The following is a 16,739-nucleotide window of genomic DNA, read 5'->3' as shown; positions in this document are numbered from 1 at the left end:
TGTCTCAGGAGCTGGAAGCCACGCTTGAGTCCACGTTGTAGTCAGCAACCTGAAAAAGCCACTAGAGCCGTCCAGCTGCACTGGCTAACTCCCTCATTCCCTCTCGTAAGTACCCTGGACTGTGAACTCGGCCCTCACTGGTCTAAATCCCTTAGAGTGGAGCTCCCCCACCACCCTGGGGTTCTGACTGTTTGCCATTGCTCTGGTGTAGAGGCTGGCCCCTCTGGGTCCTTGCGGGGTGGCTGTGCCCCGGAGCCTGCAGAGATGGAAGCCGGGGCCTCCGGGGGTCTGGTGAGAGCAGGGGTGCTTGTGGTGAGTCTGAGGAAGGGCATCGGCCCAGGGGAGGGGAGCACAGCGTTCCCAGCACAGGCAGGCTCCTGCTCTCCTCAGCCACTGGGCACAGACACTGGAGTGACTAGGGGGTCCAAGATCATGTTTCCACAAGGTCCAACCAGGGGACCCCATCACAAATTTCAGGGACCCTCTGTACTAGGCGGCACCCTCACCTGCACATGAGAAACTTATCAAGACTGCAGATTCAACCACTGCCACTCAGCAATCTGCAAACTTAAATGCCGCGTTTTTAGTGCTTCAAGGGATCTTGGGGGCAGCACAGAAGCTCTCCCACTCGAAGAAGGCAGCCTGAGCTGAGCCAACAGCCCTGACCCTGTCCTTGTCTGTGGGTGCTCAAGGGCACTCTGCGGAAGCTTCCAGCACCTATCTTTAGAACTGGCGTTACTGGCACAGCAATCAGGTGCAGCAGCCACAGGGTTCCCAGGCACGTGCCTCAGTGGGCACCCCGGCCAACGGCCAACCCCTGGCCAGAGCTAGACCGACCCCAATCCTGTCTTTGTGAGTCTGTCTCCTGGAACACTCCAGAGGCCAGTGCTGGATCCGTGTGAATCGCGTCAGGAGAGAAAAACCGCACAGTAACTCGAACAGGTCAAGTTTAATGTCAAGAATTTGTTGACGTTTAACAGTGAACTAAAATCAGGGACTCACAGATAAGGTGTCTCAGCATTTCCTGGAAGTCCCTGTTCTGGGTTGCAGGGAGATCCCTTCGCAGGGAGGTGCCTCAGTGGCGGGGGCGCTCTAAGACTGCTGTGGGTGGCATCTCAGGAACCACCTGCTGGGGAGGCTTGAGAGCTCAGCCAGGAGCACGCAGAGCTCCCACATGAAAGCAAAGGCTTTTCTCCTGTCCTCTCTCAGGCGCCCTCTACCGACAAACTTCAGCACGTCACTCGGCCTAGGAAAATGGTTTCAAAGGCCCATGGTCTGTTTTCACGGAGCAAACAGGAAAGCTGGATTTGGAGCGGAGTCAGTGAGTGGGTAAGTGGCAACACTGGAGGCCGTGGGGCATGCCAGGCGTCAGCAAGTGGAGTCCAGGGATGGCGAGCTGGCGGAGAGCTGAGCGGTGTCCCACAGGGAACTGGGCTGGTGGCGCCCCTGTGTCAGAGGGGGTCCTGGCAAGGAGCAGTAACATCTTCAAACAAGGCTACGCTGAGAAGACGCTTGGGACAAGTCAAGAGCAGGGTTTCCCGACATGGCAGGAACTGGGTGTGGGGAAGTCACAGGGCCGGAGGAGGCATAGAGTGTGGCTCCCCTAGGGCTGCTCATCTCCCCTGGGCCTGGGAGGCTGCTGGAACCCAAAGTGAAGCCTGTGGAAAGAGCTGCCAAAAGGATGACAGGAGCTGTGACCTTTCAGCCCAGGGTGCAGCGAGCCAGAGTCCCTGAGATGGGAAGTAAGTACGCCCGCAGCACGCTCTCCCCTGACCTGGCAGAGCCAGTCCCCCCAGCCCGCACCCCACCTCTGAGAACTGTCAGCCCCTCCACGGAGCCCCACTGATGCCCAGCTTGACGGGGGGCAGGCCGAGGGCTAGGCAGGGATGGGGCTGGCTGTGTCCCGAGACTGCTCCTCTGGCCCCAACCTGAGGCCCTGGGTCCAGTCAGCCCCCAGAACCTCACAGTTGGGCAACATCTCTTCCACCAGGATCTGCGTGAGGCCCGGGTTGGACACGGCAGGGAGGTCGGAGATGTCCAGCCTGCGGAGGTTCCTGAGAGGAGGCAGCAAGGGGTGAGGCCTCTGTGAGGAGGGTGGGCCTCTGCAGGGGGAAGGGCATGGAGTGGGGTGCACCAGCCCTGGCCTCAGCCCTGGAGCCTGAGCTCTTTAAAATCAGAGTCCTTAGCTACCCAGATGTTAGAGAGAGCTGGCCAAGTACAGACCTCCCCCATGGGAATTAGACCACACTCTGGTTCCCCCTGTTCGCAACAGTGTCAGCGTCATTGCGTTTTCATTAAAAAGAAAAACCAGGAGTGCTTCCCCCCACCATGCCCCAGATTCACCGTGATGACTCCTGTGTGTGGACCCCACACTCGCTCCAGGCTGCTTGTGGAGGCAGGGCTACAGGGACCGCCCGCTCCCCGCTCTCCGGATCTGTGTCAGGTGCTTCCCCCCCTGCCCCCCAGCTTGGGGCCCAGCCTGAGCTGAGGTCTCACTGGAGGTGGTGGAGGCAGGCAAGGCCCCGTTCAGAGATTCGGGGACAACCGGCCAGCGAGAGTTCCTGCAATGAGTTGGCCAGCGAGTGGAGGCGGCTGAGACACCAGTCATCCACGTGGGGGCAGTGCCGCAGCCACAGGGACTGGAGCTCCTTCAGGGCCACTGCAAAGCAGGGGAGGCCACTGAGATCCTTTCTGGAGCCCTGCACGGAAGGGCAAACGCACAAGCCCGCCCATCTCCGGCCCACTCACGGAGGTTGTCCAGGCCGTAGTAGTTGATGGCACTGCCGCTGGCATCGACTGCCTCTACAGGCACCTCTGGGAACTTCAGGAAGTCAAGAGAGAAGCGGCCGTGGGTGTTTGGCCGGATCCATTCCTTGCCCTGAAACCTGGAAGGAGATGGGCAGTGACCAGGGCACCCTGCCTCCCCAGGCCTCCAGCTTCTGGAGGATGCTCCCAGCCCCATGTGAGGACCTGGTCACACGGGGTCTGGTGCACTCGCTGCACAGCAGGCCCTGCACTAAAGGCCTTCCATGTCGGGTCTCCCTGGGCCCCGGATATTCCCATGAGAGATGCAATGTTTGGCCTCCCCCTCCCCCACTTTTCTAAGTAGGCACTGCGTGTAGTATGGAGCCTGACACGTGGCCTGAATTCACAACCCTGAGGTTAAGAGTTGAACGCTCAATGACTGAGCCACCCAGCCACCCCCGTTTGGCCATTTTTAGTGTGGGTCAGAAAAACTCGGTTAACATCAGAGAAAAAGGCAAGAATGCTAGAATCTTCACTGACTGCCAGAAGTTGAGACCCACTCGGATGTGTGCACCGTTTCTGAGGAACATGCCGGAGGAAGGTGCTCAGACCAGGAGAACATTTTAACTGGAGCCAAGCGAGGGGTAGGTGGGTGCATGAGCTACATTTTCCAGAGAAGAGGAAAAAGGGGAGGAAAAAACAGAGGAGGAGGGAGGGAAGGAGGAGAAAGGAAGGAAAAGGAACAGCGATGTTTACTGAACTCCTACGCTGTATCGGGTCTGTGCCACACACTTCATGGCAGTAAGTCTCTTGAGTCTTTCCAGCAAACCTTGCAGGTTCATACAACCACCGCCCTGTTTTACAAGTGACAGAGCAAGAGCTCAGGAACAAGGTCTGAGCGGAGCCAGCAGGGACAGAGCCCAGGGTTCATGAAAAGTCCCAAGGGCCTCTGGCTCAGTGCTCCACAGCCTCCCCCACCCCACGCTGACGCTTTAGCCCTCATACTTGACTGCGCCGCCCTGCTTCAGGATGAAATAGGCACCCGCGGCGTGGGGACCAAAGCGTTCCTTGATGTGGGTGAAGGGCCTGTAGAGAGAACGGTGGCTGAGGTTGAGCACTGCACCCCGGTGTCATGCTGTCATGCCCCCACCCCCCGCGAGGGTCAGAGTTCACAGCACAAGGAGCGAGCCAGACAGACTGACCCACCGAGACAGACTGCAGATATTTACTGAGTGTCCGTTAAGGACCCGCATCAAGGCAGACAGCGGTCCACGCTCTGTGTGGTTAAAGTTACGAAAGGAATCGGGTGGCCCACCCGGAAGTTAAGAGCAAACTGCAGCAGCAGCTCCTTGCTGGAAGTAACAGAGGGACTGACTGGGGAGTGGCTTGGGGCAAGGGTGGGGATGGAGAAGGCTACTTCAGTTTGGGTATTAAGAAATACCTTCTTGGGGTGCCTGGGTGGCTCAGTCAAGCACCTGCCTTAGGCTCAGGTCATGACTCTGGGATCGAGCCTCTGCCTGCCCCTCTGCCTACTTGTGCTCTTTCTGTTGAATAAATAAAACATTAAAAAAAATAGTAGCTTCTTGCAGGAGGTGACATCTGAGCAGAGCTTTGGTGGGAAGAAATTCAAAGCTCACGGCAGGAGCCTGCCAGGCCAAGGGAAGAGCTGGTGGATACACTCAGAGGCTCAACTTAGAACGGCAGGACAAACAGCACTGAGGATGCCATGCTGGTGGGGGTAAGGGGAATCCCTGGTAGGCATCTCAAAGCTCAGCTTTTAGGCTTTAGAGTCTGGCTTTTATTCTAGCAACCAAATGGCTGCAATGGGAAACCATTTGAGGGTTTTAAGCAAAGTGGTGTTTTTCTATTTTAGTGGTTTAAAAAAATTTTTTTTTTTTTTTTTAGATTTTATGTATTCATTTGATGGAGCGAGAGCGCAAGTAAGGGGAGTAGCAGGCAGAGGGAGAGGGAGAAGCAGGCTCCCCACTTAGCAAGGAGCTAAGGAGCTGGACATGGGACTCAATCCCAGGATCCTGGGATTCTGACCTGAGCTGGAGGCAGACACTTAACTGACCGAGCCACCCAGGCACCCCGGCAAAAGGTGACCAGTTCAGATTACTGCGCTCAACCAACCATAAAATGAAGGGGCTCAGAACAGGCTACAGACAGGAGGTAACAACTGGCACATCTGGGATGGTCTGGTGTTAATGGACTGGATGTGGAAGATAGAAAAGAAGAATCAGGGAAGGCTCCTTAGAATTTGGCTTGAGTAACTGGGGACAGTGCTGCTGTTTCCTGGGATGGGGAAGACTCGGGGGTGAGCAGACTTTCTCAGGAGGAAAGCAAGGCTTTGTCATTAGCCATTAGCCATGTTAGGTTTGAGGTACCAGAGTGCCCTCTAAGGTGGTGGACAGCGGGCTACTTATGAGCTGGAGCCCCTGGGAAGGGCGTGGCTGGAGAGGATGCAACTCCGAGGGCCTGGTATAGAGACTGCAGGCGCAGGATCTGAGCTCTGCCTGGTAAGGCCCCAGCAGCAGGGTCTTGCCCACCAAGAGTTCTCACCGATTTTTCTGGTGCACCTTCAATACCTGCTTTCGGAGCAGGTACTCCCTGAGGGCCTGCACGTCATAGAAGTGGTCAGCCAGGAACTGGAGCAGGGACCTCCCCTTCCTCTGACTGTCCTCCGGGGCCACAGCCTTGCTTAGGCCATGGATGCCCCTGGTACCCTGGTTCCATACTGGCGCCATCAGGTGCAGGGGCTGGGGAGAACAGGAAAGGAGAGGCTGAGCCTGGAGCCTGCTGTGAGGGTCAGAGCCAGATCCCCCTGTTCCTGGTTCATGAACCTCCCCTCCTCCCCACTGCTTCTTCCTGGCTGACAAAATTCTTTCTGGATTTCCAAATTCTGCTTTTGAGATCCCCCAAATTTTCCCAAGTTCCTTCCCTAATGAACCCTAAATTCTCTCTTTGCTTTGGCCAAACATTCTTGGTCTTCCCAATTCTCCTCTGATCTTTTCTCAAACCCTTATTTTTAATACCTCTATTACCTGACCTCCTAATTTCCCACAAGCTACCCCCTTAATTTTGTCCAAGTTTCCCTGGAGTCTTCCTGAATGACTCATGTCTTAACCCCCAAATATCTTAATTTATCTCCAAATCAGCCTTAATTTATCTCCAAATCAGTTAAAGCCCCCAAATGCTTCCTTCAGTCTCCCTTCAGTCTTCTCTTAGCCTGCTCCAATTTCTTTTTCTGCTTCAACCAAATTTTCTCAGTAATTTGCCCAAATCCTTACTTTCTCCTCAAAATTGCCCAAGTTCTCACCCTAACTTCCCCTAAATCTATTCCTTGACTTTAGGTCTTTCCTCCTAAATTCTCTCCACGAATACCACAAATTCTGCCCTTAACTTCCCCTAGGTCTTTACCTTGGAACTCTCATATTCATCTTTTGGTTCCTGTCCCTCACTTCCAACTTCCCTTTGGTTTCCATAAAAATGAATAATTTTCCCATGAGCTCCTCTCACCTATATCCTTGGTCTCCTACCCTTGGACCTCAAATTCCAGCTTCTCCACTAAACTCACCCAAGACCCTCTTCCCCTGCAGATTCTGTTTCACGCCCCGCCCCCCACTCCCAGCGCCCCCTCAATTGGGTCCCTCCTTCTGATTGGCTGGGTGCGTCATCTTCGGAACCCGCACTCTGCTTCCCCATTGGTTTCGCTCTGCCAAGTCCCCACCCCGCGTCCGCTCTAAAGCGCCCAGGCCGTCTGCGACCTGCCCCAATCGGTCTCGACTGCCAAGGTCGCATGTCAGTGTTCCCAGCATGAGCTGACAGGGGAGGCCTCCTGCTCCCTTTTGCCCCTTGCTCCCTGGGTCTTAACAGAAGCTCTGAAGGCGGAGGCAGCAGAGCAGACTTTAATTTTGGGGCTCTAGGAGCTCCGGTCACTTACCGCCCTGGGTGCCGCCATCTTGCTAGAATTACAAAACCGGAAGGGGCCGGTTTTTGTAGTCCACCCACTCGGTTCACTTCGAGAGTTCTTTCCCTGTGGCCACGCCCCGTCCGTTTTCCAACTCTCCTCTTAAAGGCACCCGCACTGTTTATTAGTTGAGCGATTGCTCCGAGCGTCATTCCCAGTGAGACTCTGCAGCCTTTCCCTGGGAGAGTAGTCAGCCCTTCCTGTTAGAGTACCCTCCCTCCCACTATATTCCCGACCCTGAGACTATGATCTGAAGAGTCAGGGAATTAACAAAATGAGCCACCCAGGCGCCTCTGATTTATGTTTTTTTTTTTTTAAAACAATTTTGGGGCGCCTGGGTGGCTCAGTTAAGTGTCTACCTTTGTCTCAGGTTACGATCCCAGTGTCCTGGGTTTGAGCCCAGCATCGGGCTCTCTGCTGGGTTGGGAGCCTGTTTTTCCCTCTCCCTCTGCTTGTGCGCTCTGTCTCTCTCTCTGTCAATTAAATAAAATCTTTTCTTTAAAAGATTATTAGAGAGAGAGAGAGCATGAGAGGGGATAGGTCAGAGCAGCAGCCAGATGCGGGACTGGATCCTGGGACTCCAGGATCATGACCCAAGCCAAAGGCCACCGCCCAACCAACTGAGCCACCCAGGTGACCAATTCAGTAATATCTTAAAAAAAAAAAAAAAAATCATTTCTGCCAGGTGGAGAACAGACCTTAGGAAGCAAGGTGGAAGTGGGGACCAGCAAAGAGGCTACTGCAGCAGTCCAGGCAAGAGATGAATGGAGACAGGAGCAGAGATGGGGTAATAGGAACTGGGGAGAAGTGCTCAAGTTGAGTCTACTTTGAAGGTTGAGCCAATAACTCCACAAACTAAAAGGATGGGGATGCCACTTAGGAGACAGGGAGACTAGGGAGACAGGGAGACTAGGAAAGTGATAGGTTTGAAAAGCAGGTGTGGTGGATTGAATAGTGGATCACCCCCACCCCCAACACACACAAAATTCATGCCCTAATCCTTGGAACTTGTGAATTTGTTCCTCTATATGGGAAAAGGAAGAGTGATACAGGGAAGGGGCAATAAGTCAAGGCCTGAGGCAATGGTGGCTTCTGGATGTGGAGGGAGGCCGACAACCCAGTCTTTTCTGTGGCAGGGCCTGCGCTGACAGTGATGGTATGTGTGAGCAGGTCAGGACTCCGCAAAAATGGCTGTTCAACTGTGTGTATCAGTAGCTGGACCATGAGGTACCACAGCTGAGGGATCGTGGCTCCTCGGGTGCACTAATCAGGAAGCTTTTGGGTGGCCCAAGTACAGAAGACAAGGTCTAAGTTGGGCCAGCTGTGGGGCGCTTGGGTGGCTCAGATGGTTAAGTGTCTGCCTTCAGCTCAGGTCATGATCTCCCAAATCCTGGGGTCAAGCCCCACATAGGCTCCTAGCTCAGCAGGGAGTCTGGTTCTCCCTCTCCTGCTCCCCCTGCTTGTGCTCTTTTTCTCAAATGAATTAAAAAAACAAAGTTTAAGCTGGGGCCAGCTAGAGTGCAGAGGAAGGAAGAATGGAGGCTGAGGAGGGGGTGCGGGGGGGCCCAGGAGAGGGCGGGACACATGAGGCCAGGCATCCACAGACACCCAGTCTCCTCGAGGGGTTAGGCCTGAGAATGGTCAAGGGAGGGGCCATGGCTAGACTCTTGTGAGCAGAGTTGAAGTTAGACTTTAGAAGGAAGAAAATCCTCATGAGGCTGTCAGTTCTCACCAGAGAATGGACTTTGAAATGCTGATCCATGCACCCCGTCATGCCCTTTGCTCCCCACTTCCCTCACAGGCTCCTCAGGGACTGGGTCATTCTGGATCTTGCCATTTTCTGCTCCTGGCAGCCACTGTTCAGAGAATATGGAGCTGTGGGGGCAACTGAGGCAGGCGGGACTGGTGCCCCCGGGGCTGGGCCCCCCTCCCCGGGTCCTGAGGGAGGTCCCCCCGGTGGGGAGAGCTGGCCAGACCCTCCTGTCCCCAGGGGCAGACACTGCAGGTGCCAGGGAGTGTGTGCTGTGGATCTGGGAGGAGCTGGTGAGTAAGGGGTTCAGATGGGCAGGAGATGGGGCACAGGTGGGGTGGGGGGAGAGAATGGGAACGTATGGAATTGCAAAGGGCCAGAGACTGAAGGACATCAATTCAGAGACAAGAAAAGAGAAACAAGCAGAGAGAGACAGAGACATAGATCCAAGAGTAAGAGCAAGGAGTAGAGAGACAGGGACAGAGACACACAGAGGGGAGACAGAGATAGAAAGAGGTTGAGAGTAACACCAGAGACTGATTAAATCTGAGACCGAGAGAGACAGTCAAAGGCAGGGGCAGAGAAATAGTGGCAGAAGGGGATATGGAAAGACAGAGACAGAGAAGGAGAGACAGACAAGGCAGGGCAGAGAGAGAACGTAAGGGAGGCACAGAGACGCAGAGCCAGTGAGGGACTAGAAAGGGAGAGACCAAGTCAGGGAGAGACAGGCAGAGATAGAGAACATCTGGGAGAAGCTGGGGGCAGTCAAGGTCTGGCAGGCCCGGATTATTAAAGAGAAACTTACTTATGGCACCTAGCTAGTGACACTGTAGGTGTAAGGGCCACTGCAGCGGGGTCGGGGGGGTGGTGCAGAGAAATGGGCTCAGCTCTGAGCACAGCAGGGGCAAGTGGGGATTTCTATGGAAGAAGATGGCAGGGGTCAGCAGATGGGAAATCACTAAGCAGGGCATCTGGCTTAACGGACGCTCAGGGCTCTTGCTGGAGGCAGGCCAGGGACATGAGGTGGGGCCTGGTCAGGGATGGGGCCGGGGTGGGGGGTGGAGGGTGGTGAGGAAACAGATCAGATATCAGGGGTGATCAGACATGGAGGATGGAAGATTGTTGGTAAAATGGGATTTTACAAGGAAGTGCACAGATGGGCCCAGGAGAAGGTTTAGGAGCTTAGCTGAAGTTTGGTCAAGCAAAGAATCTTGGCCAGAACTTGAGCGTGTTGGGAGTGGGGGGCACCCTGACGCCATGCGCCACCCCCGCCCCCTGCGGGGTGGGATGCCCATGACTCCACCTTCCCATGGGCAGGAGCGCCTCCGCCAAGTGGACCTCCAGCTGCTGGGCCAGCTGTGCAGTCTGGGGCTGGAGATGGGGGCGCTTCGGGAGGAACTCTTCACCTTCCTGGAGGAGGAGAGCCTCATCGAGGAAGAAGAGGAGGAGGAGGAAGAGGAGGAGGAGGAAGAGCCTGAGGGGAAGCAGGAGGAGGGACACCTGGGGGCCTTCGGCTCAGCCCTGCACCACCAGCCCCCTGACTTCGAGATGACCATCTGAGGCCCTGCTTCTGAGTGACACATGAATGAGATGCAAATTTATGCAAAGGACAGAGCATTTGCAGTTAGATCTACCTGACCTGCCAGGGGGCTCAGGAATCAACCAGAGCAGATGCACCCTGGGAAGCTGTCTGTCCCCATCCTGACGGAGGGGCTGGCTGGTGAGCTCTCTACAGGTGTACTGCAAGGAACTGCAAGTGAGTTGCAGGGGACCTGTGGGTCTTTGCAGAGAGGGTCACCTATAGGTGACCAAGGCCACCCAGCATGGTGGCCGCTGCCTCGGGTAGAACCACAGAGCCCATTCCAAAGGCTTAGTGTGATAAAAAGAATATAGAACAGTTTGATAATCTAAAACTTTTGTTGGAATGCTAGTATTTCCTGCATAATGGGATAAATAAAAATATTACTAAAATGAATTTCACCTGAGTATCTGAAAATTTTTTAACATGGTAAAATATATATAATAAAATTTGCCATTTTTGCCATTTATAAGTGTACAGTTCAGTGGTATTAGACTCATCCACACTGTGCACAACCATCACCACCATCCATCTCTGGAACTCTTCATCTTATAAGCCTGAAGCTGGACCCATTAAACAACTCCCCAGTCCCCCTTCTTAGAGAGAGAAAGAGAGAGAGAGAGCGCGAGCGGGAGTGAGTGAAGGAGAGCAAGGGGGGGTGGGGTGGGAGGCAGAGGGGGAGTCTTAGGTGCAGCTCAATCCCAGGACCCGGAGACCATGATCAGAGCCAAAATCAAAAGTCAGACACTTAACCAACTGAGCTGGCCAGGTGCCCCTTTTTCCATTTTTAAATAGGACTGCTAGAAAATTTTAAATTACGTTAGGCTCTTCCGCTGTATTTCTGCACAGCACTATTTGAGAGGTTTGAAAATGGAATGTGGGTGTGAGCAGAGGGGTGGTGGGGGTTCCCAGCTGTTCCCAGATGTGTTGCAAATGTGTCGTATCTGAGGATGGTGGCCGAGGAGAAGCCTGCTGCACCTGCAACCATTCCCGGGGTCTATGTTTGCAGAAAAGAGGCCCACATCAGCAGGCGGAGGGCGCCAGCCTGAGGGGAGACATCTCTTCAGGGCAGACATTTGGACATTCGTGGAATTATTACTCCCCGGGAAGACAAACACACGCTTACATGTTTGCCATTCGTCATGAAAGCTTTTTTATTTAAAATTTTATTTACTTATTTGACAGAGAGATACAGCAAGGGAAGGAACACAGGGAGAGTGGGAGAGGGAGAGGCAGACCCCCCCCCCACCCCAGCAGGGAGCCTGATGCGGGGCTTGATCCCAGGACCCTGGGATCAAAAGTGTTTTTTTAAAAAAAGTGTTTTTTTAAAAACAAACACTTTTTAGTTGGGGGAAAAAAAAAAGGATGTGGAGGTGATCTGGCTGCGACATCTGTCACCCCCATTGATCACCAGAGTTGATTCGGCTGAGCTGGTTGGCTACACAGGTGTCCCCTTCCTCCCTTACTGCTCTGTGTGCCTCCTTCCCGAAGCTTCGCACTCCGGCCCAAGAAGATGACCTTCCCCAAAAGAAGAGGACTATTCTACAGTCAAGGGTATACAGGAGTAGCTGTGTTCCCCCCTACAAACAAGCTCTCAAGGTCCATGAAAAAAAAAACAACCAAACAAAAAAACCCCACACACGAAAAAAAACACTTTCTTGTTGGGAATGAGGGTGTTCCCAGAGATAGGAGATGTTGGTGGAAGAGGTGCTGAGTCCCTATCTGTGAGCATTTCCTCCTTAAGGGAGCCTGGGTGGCTCAGTGGGTTAAGCCTCTGCCTTTGGCTCGGGTCATGATCCCAGAGTCCTGGGATGGAGCCCCACATAGGGCTCTGCTCCGTGGGGAGCCTGCTTCCTTCTCTCTCTCTGCCTGCCTCTTTGCCTACTTGTGATCTCTGTCAAATAAATAAATAAAATCTTAAAAAAAAACACAACAACAACAAAAAACAACCTGCTGCTTTCTGTCCAGGGGAGTTTTGTAAGACTAGGGGAGGGATGCAGGGGAATTAAGGGGTTCAGGCTCCATCCCAAACTGGCCTTCCTCTGCCAACTTCTGCCAGGTCTGCAGCTCCTGGGAGATCCGCTGTGGGGGTGCGGGAGGGTGTTGGAAGTCACCCCAGCACCCAGGGAAGGAGAAAGACACCGCAGGAGCGTGCAGAGGCAGAGTCCCTCTCCCTCTGGGTATACTCTGGGCTCTCTCTGCAGCTGTGTCCAGGCTGAGGGCGCCATGAGGGCTGTGGGGGGGACACAATGAGGGCTGAGGGGATGGCTTCATTGCTACAGGGTCTGGGTTGTTCTTGGGCGGAAAGGGATGGGAGACACTGAGGGGAGACTGGCGGGGGCACTAGGGAGAGAACGCTCACTCTGCGAGAGCGGCATGACAGGGTCAGTAAGATTCTCCTTCGTTAATAGGACATAATTGGAAACATCGGTGAGATCATCAGGGCTCTGATTCCAATGTCCCAGTTGAGACTGATGCCCATTGGATCACATGTGGCCCAAGGTCAACTGGGTCAACTGAGCTAAGGTCAACTGGATGGGTATTTTGGGGACCAGGAGAAAAGAGTTATAGAGATGCAGACAAAATTTGAGGGGAGAGGCTTTTTAAAGGGAAGAGGCTATTAGCGTCCCTAAGAAAACCTGCTCCAGAGCAATCTATGTCGGGGGGTATGCGGCCCTTCCATACCTGCATAAATAATCAGGCCCAAGCAAGTAAGACCAGCCATACTTTAGGATCAAGAATAGTTTTGCCCCGGGGCAAGGTGTGGGGGCGCTCCCGGAAGGGCTCAGTTGGGTAAGGGTCTGACTCTTGATTTCAGCTCAGGTCATGATCTCAGGGTCCTGGGATCAAGCCCCACAAGGTTGGGCTCCACGCTCAGTGGGGAGTGGGGAGTCTGCTGGAAGTTCTCTCTCCTTCTTCCTGTGCACCCGCACCCCCACCCTCCTCTCCCTCTCTCAAATAAATAGATAAATCTTAAAACAAACAAACAAACAAACAAAAGAACAGTCTGCCTTGGGGGTGAGCTTTGAGCAAAGAGAAGTGACTGTAGAGAGAAACTGTGTCTCCATGGAAAACGCCAGCAAGCACAGTGTTCTGAGAGGCTCTGGCCACTGGCCGTCTCTTACCTGTTGTGCAGGTCTTCAACTGCGGGGAGACCGGGGAGACTGTGGGGAAGCAAAGCAAACCGGGTCTTTATCAGAGAGGGAGCTGAGTTTCCCTCCTGCTGTGCAGAAAGCAGTTTCAAGTGGTTACAAGCTAGAGGCCACCCAGCACCCCCCAGCCCCCAGAATTACCATTTCTAATTGCAGATTCTTTCTCTGTCCCTTTTGAGATGTTTCCCTTTTCTGAAAAGGGGCGCCTGAGTGGTTCCGTCCCTTAAGCAGCTGCCCTCAGCCCAGGTCATGAACCTGGGGTCCTGGCATGGAGCCCCAAGTTGAGCTCCCTGCTCAACAGGGAGTCTGTTGCTCCCTCTCCCTCAGCCCCTCCCCCCATGCTCTCTCTCTCTCAAATAAATAAAATCTTTAAAAATTCTTTTAAAAAGCCTCCTGTCAGTCTTAGGATCCGGGGAATGCCTCTGGAGTTCATCCCTGCAAAATGTAATCCTCCTGCAGACAGCACCCTTACCTCCCAGGCTCTGAAGGAAAGCAGGAGCCTAACCTCCGAGGGTCACCTTTCAAGCGGAGACATAAAAGCTCTTTCAAGTGAAGCTGATCAGCCAGCAGATGGCCTCTAAGTCCCTCTCCTTAATTAAAAATCTCTCCAGCTGTGCTTTAGGAGGGCTGAGTTCAGTCGTCCTCACCTGTTGCATTGACTTTGAATCAAAGTTCTCCTCGCCTCTTTGCTTTTTCGGTACAGATTTTACTGAGATGACCTGCCTGTTAGTAGCTGAGCTATCATCTTGCATGCGCTGTCCATCTTGGCCATCATTTTTTTTTTTTTTTTAAGATTTTATTTATTTGACAGAGATCACAAGACAGACAGGCAAGCAGAGAGAGAGGAAGTAGAGAGCCCGATGCGGGGCTCAATCCCAGGACCCTGGGATCATGACCTGAGCCGAAGGCAGAGGCTTCAATCCACTGAGCCACCCAGGCGCCCCTTGGCCATCTTTTCAAATCTTCCAATCTCTTCCCCTATCTGGCTCCATCCTCCAAACACATGTTTCCAATTTGCGTCCCTCCTGAGTTGGTGTCCACAGCAGGAGGGGGCCTGATGGCCCAGACCCTTCAGATGGCCTCAGGTGGCCTTGTAGCTGGCCTTTGTCCCCAGGATATGAGAAGCAGCGTGAACTAAGGCACAGGACTTCCTAGAGACCTGGAGGAACGCCAGCCCCAGTGGCTCCAACTCCAACAGTTTGCAAATGCACAGATGTTTTCACTTCACCCTCAACGAGGGAAATCACACTGACTTCAGGAGACATTCTGTCGTAAAACACAAGAGGCCGGGGCAACTGCCTGGGGAAGGGGCCATTGCCAGGCGGGGCGTGGATCTCAGCAGTCAGGGCCTCAGGTACTCTGGCTCTTGGAGAGCTTACATTTCATGAGCTAGGAGTTTGGCATCTGATACCCCCAGAGTTTTTTCCTTTGGCCCTGTGTGGAGCCCAGTGTAGGGCTTGAACTAATGACCCTGAGCTGGAGACCTGAGCTGAGATGAAGTGTGGATGCTCAATGGACAGAGCTACCCAGGCGCCCTCCCCAGAGTTTACTTAAATTGGGAATTCCCATTCAATCTGTTTTCCTCTCTCAATAGGATATAGACATACATTTGCCTGATGTCACTGTTTACTGAGGGGAAAATATTTATCTTAATTTTGAAAAACGTGTAACATACAAACAGAAAGAAAATCAGTCACATAACCACACAGAGATAAAACTGTCATCATTTTTGGGTCTTATTTGTCATCTCTCTGTCTCCATCCATCTATCATCTATTAGTTTTTTTCTGGAACATTTACAACTTAATTACAGACGTCACCACACTTTGCCCTGAATGCTCCCAGCTGCCTCTTTTCGAAGATGAGCAGTCCCCCTCATGCCACTGGCGACACCTGACAGAATCATAATTTCCTAACATCAAATACCCTGTCCATGTTCAAACTTCCCCACAAGTCTGTGGTCATTGGTAATAGAGCGATAGGGATATGCCCCAGACTTGCTGAAAGGGTATGTTTAAAATATATAACGTTTTATTCTTATGTTTTAAAAGATTTTATTTATTTATTTGACAGACAGAGATCACAAGTAGGCAGAGATACAGGCCGAGAGAGAGAGGAGGAAGCAGGCTCCCTGCTGAGCAGAGCCCTATGTAAGGCTCGATCCCAGGACCCTGGGATCATGACCTGAGCCGAAGGCAGAGGCTTTAACCCACTGTGTCACCCAGGTGCCCCTCCTTTGCTGATTTTTATTTTTATATTTTTATTTTATTTTATTTTTTTAAAGATTTTTTTATTTATTTGACAGATAGAGATCACAAGTAGACAGAGAGGCAGGCAGAGAGAGAGAGAGAGAGAAGCAGGCTCCCTGCTGAGCAGAGAGGCTGATGCGGAACTTAATCCCAGGACCCTGAGATCATGACCTGAGCCGAAGGCAGCGGCTTAACCCACTGAGCCACCCAGGTGCCCCCTTTGCTGATTTTTAATATGAAAAAAATTTTTAATTGAGTTGTGTATGTCTTTGTGTATTGTAGATATGAGTCCCATATCTGATACATGGTTGGCAAAATTTTTTCACCTGTTCGGCGGGTTTTTTCACTTTAGTGACAAAGTCCTCTGAAGCACAAAAGTGTTCACTTTGGGGTGTTTGTGTGGTTTAGTGAGTTAAAGCCTCTGCCTTTGGCTCAGGTCATGATCCCAGGGTCCTGGGACTGAGCTCTGCACTGGGCTGTCTGCTCAGCGGGGAGCCTGCTTCCTCCTCTCTCTCGGCCTGTATCTCTGCCGACTTGTGATCTCTGCCAAATAAATAAAATCTTTAAAAAAAAAAAGTGTTCATTTTGGATGACTCAAAGTTTATGATTTTTACTTTTCTTGCTTGACCCCAGGAATATTTCATGTCATTTTTCTCTGGTCAGAATTTACACAAGGGTCCCACATTGCATGTGATATTTAGAAAGTCCTTCTTTTTCTAAAAGCTTGACTTTATGTGGGGTGGCTGGTGGTCTTTGGGGGTCCATGTGTGAGACTGTCTGGCCGATTTCTCCGGGGACCTCCCTCTTGCCTCTCCAACTCCCCCCCTGTACTTTAGACTGCAGGGGAAGCCTAGACTCAGGGGGACTCATTGCAGTTTAGGGGAAGCCCCATGTGTGCAGCTCTGAACAGCACCCCTACTCCCATCTGGGATTGGACCAAGAGGGTCAGGCTGGCTGTAGTGGATTGAATGCTGACCCCTGCCGCCCCCCAAAAGATATGTTCATGTCCTAAACCCCAGAACCCATGAATGCGACCGTATTTGGAAAAAGTTTCTTTGATGATACAACGAATCTTGGGATGAAATCATCCCGGGGTATCTGTGTGAGTCCTCAATTGGATAAGAAGTGTCCTTATAAGAAACGGAAGAGAAGACACACAAAGGGCACACAGAGGAAAAGGCCACGTGAAGACAGAGGCAGAGTTTGGAGTGACTCAGCTACAAGCCAAGGAATGCCGTCCGCCACCAAATGCCGGAAGAGGAAAGGAACAGAATCTCTCCCAGAGTCTCTGGAGG

General features: G+C 52.7%; 2 protein-coding genes across 9 annotated transcripts; one reads left to right on the top strand and one right to left on the bottom strand.

The window, feature by feature from the left end:
* Positions 1–934: 934 nt before the first annotated feature.
* Positions 935–6,776, bottom strand: DMAC2 (distal membrane arm assembly component 2). Of its 8 annotated transcripts, none has more exons than XM_059381675.1 (7): positions 6,689–6,775; positions 5,308–5,504; positions 3,751–3,831; positions 2,749–2,885; positions 2,497–2,659; positions 1,966–2,054; positions 935–1,670 (listed from the first exon to the last, which is right to left on the bottom strand). In XM_059381675.1, exons 1-7 carry the CDS (start codon positions 6,704–6,706, stop codon positions 1,486–1,488), a joined length of 870 nt encoding a protein of 289 aa, XP_059237658.1. In that variant the 5' UTR covers positions 6,707–6,775; the 3' UTR covers positions 935–1,485. The 8 variants fall into 8 exon arrangements, 7 of the variants coding, with proteins under 7 accessions (XP_059237658.1, XP_059237661.1, XP_059237660.1 ...); XM_059381678.1 differs by lacking the exon at positions 6,689–6,775 and adding an exon at positions 6,265–6,334; XR_009400697.1 differs by having other exon boundaries at positions 1,583–1,670; positions 1,809–2,054; positions 6,689–6,774.
* A 1,721-nt stretch (positions 6,777–8,497) lies between these two features.
* Positions 8,498–10,440, top strand: ERICH4 (glutamate rich 4). Its single transcript, XM_059381737.1, has 2 exons — positions 8,498–8,758; positions 9,783–10,440. Exons 1-2 carry the CDS (start codon positions 8,585–8,587, stop codon positions 10,023–10,025), a joined length of 417 nt encoding a protein of 138 aa, XP_059237720.1. The 5' UTR covers positions 8,498–8,584; the 3' UTR covers positions 10,026–10,440.
* The last annotated feature ends 6,299 nt before the right edge of the window (positions 10,441–16,739 follow it).

This window comes from Mustela nigripes, chromosome 17 (assembly GCF_022355385.1).
Source record: "Mustela nigripes isolate SB6536 chromosome 17, MUSNIG.SB6536, whole genome shotgun sequence".
Taxonomy (NCBI): Eukaryota; Metazoa; Chordata; class Mammalia; order Carnivora; family Mustelidae; genus Mustela; species Mustela nigripes.
Note: the sequence above shows the minus strand (reverse complement) of the source record. Positions and strands in the feature narration are given on the sequence as shown.

What these genes read in the sequence shown, in the direction of transcription:
- DMAC2 (XM_059381675.1), bottom strand. An exon ending in AAGGTGCACCAGAAAAATCG is followed by an intron (nt 3,832 to 5,307) that starts GTGAGAACTCTT and finishes TTCTCTCTACAG; the next exon opens with GCCCTTCACCCACATCAAGG. An exon ending in GCCTGCCTCCACCACCTCCA is followed by an intron (nt 2,055 to 2,496) that starts GTGAGACCTCAG and finishes GCCTCCTCTCAG; the next exon opens with GAACCTCCGCAGGCTGGACA.
- ERICH4 (XM_059381737.1), top strand. Translation starts at nt 8,585, where the DNA reads ATGGAGCTGTGGGGGCAACTGAGGCAGGCGGGACTGGTGCCCCCGGGG. An exon ending in TGTGGATCTGGGAGGAGCTG is followed by an intron (nt 8,759 to 9,782) that starts GTGAGTAAGGGG and finishes TCCCATGGGCAG; the next exon opens with GAGCGCCTCCGCCAAGTGGA.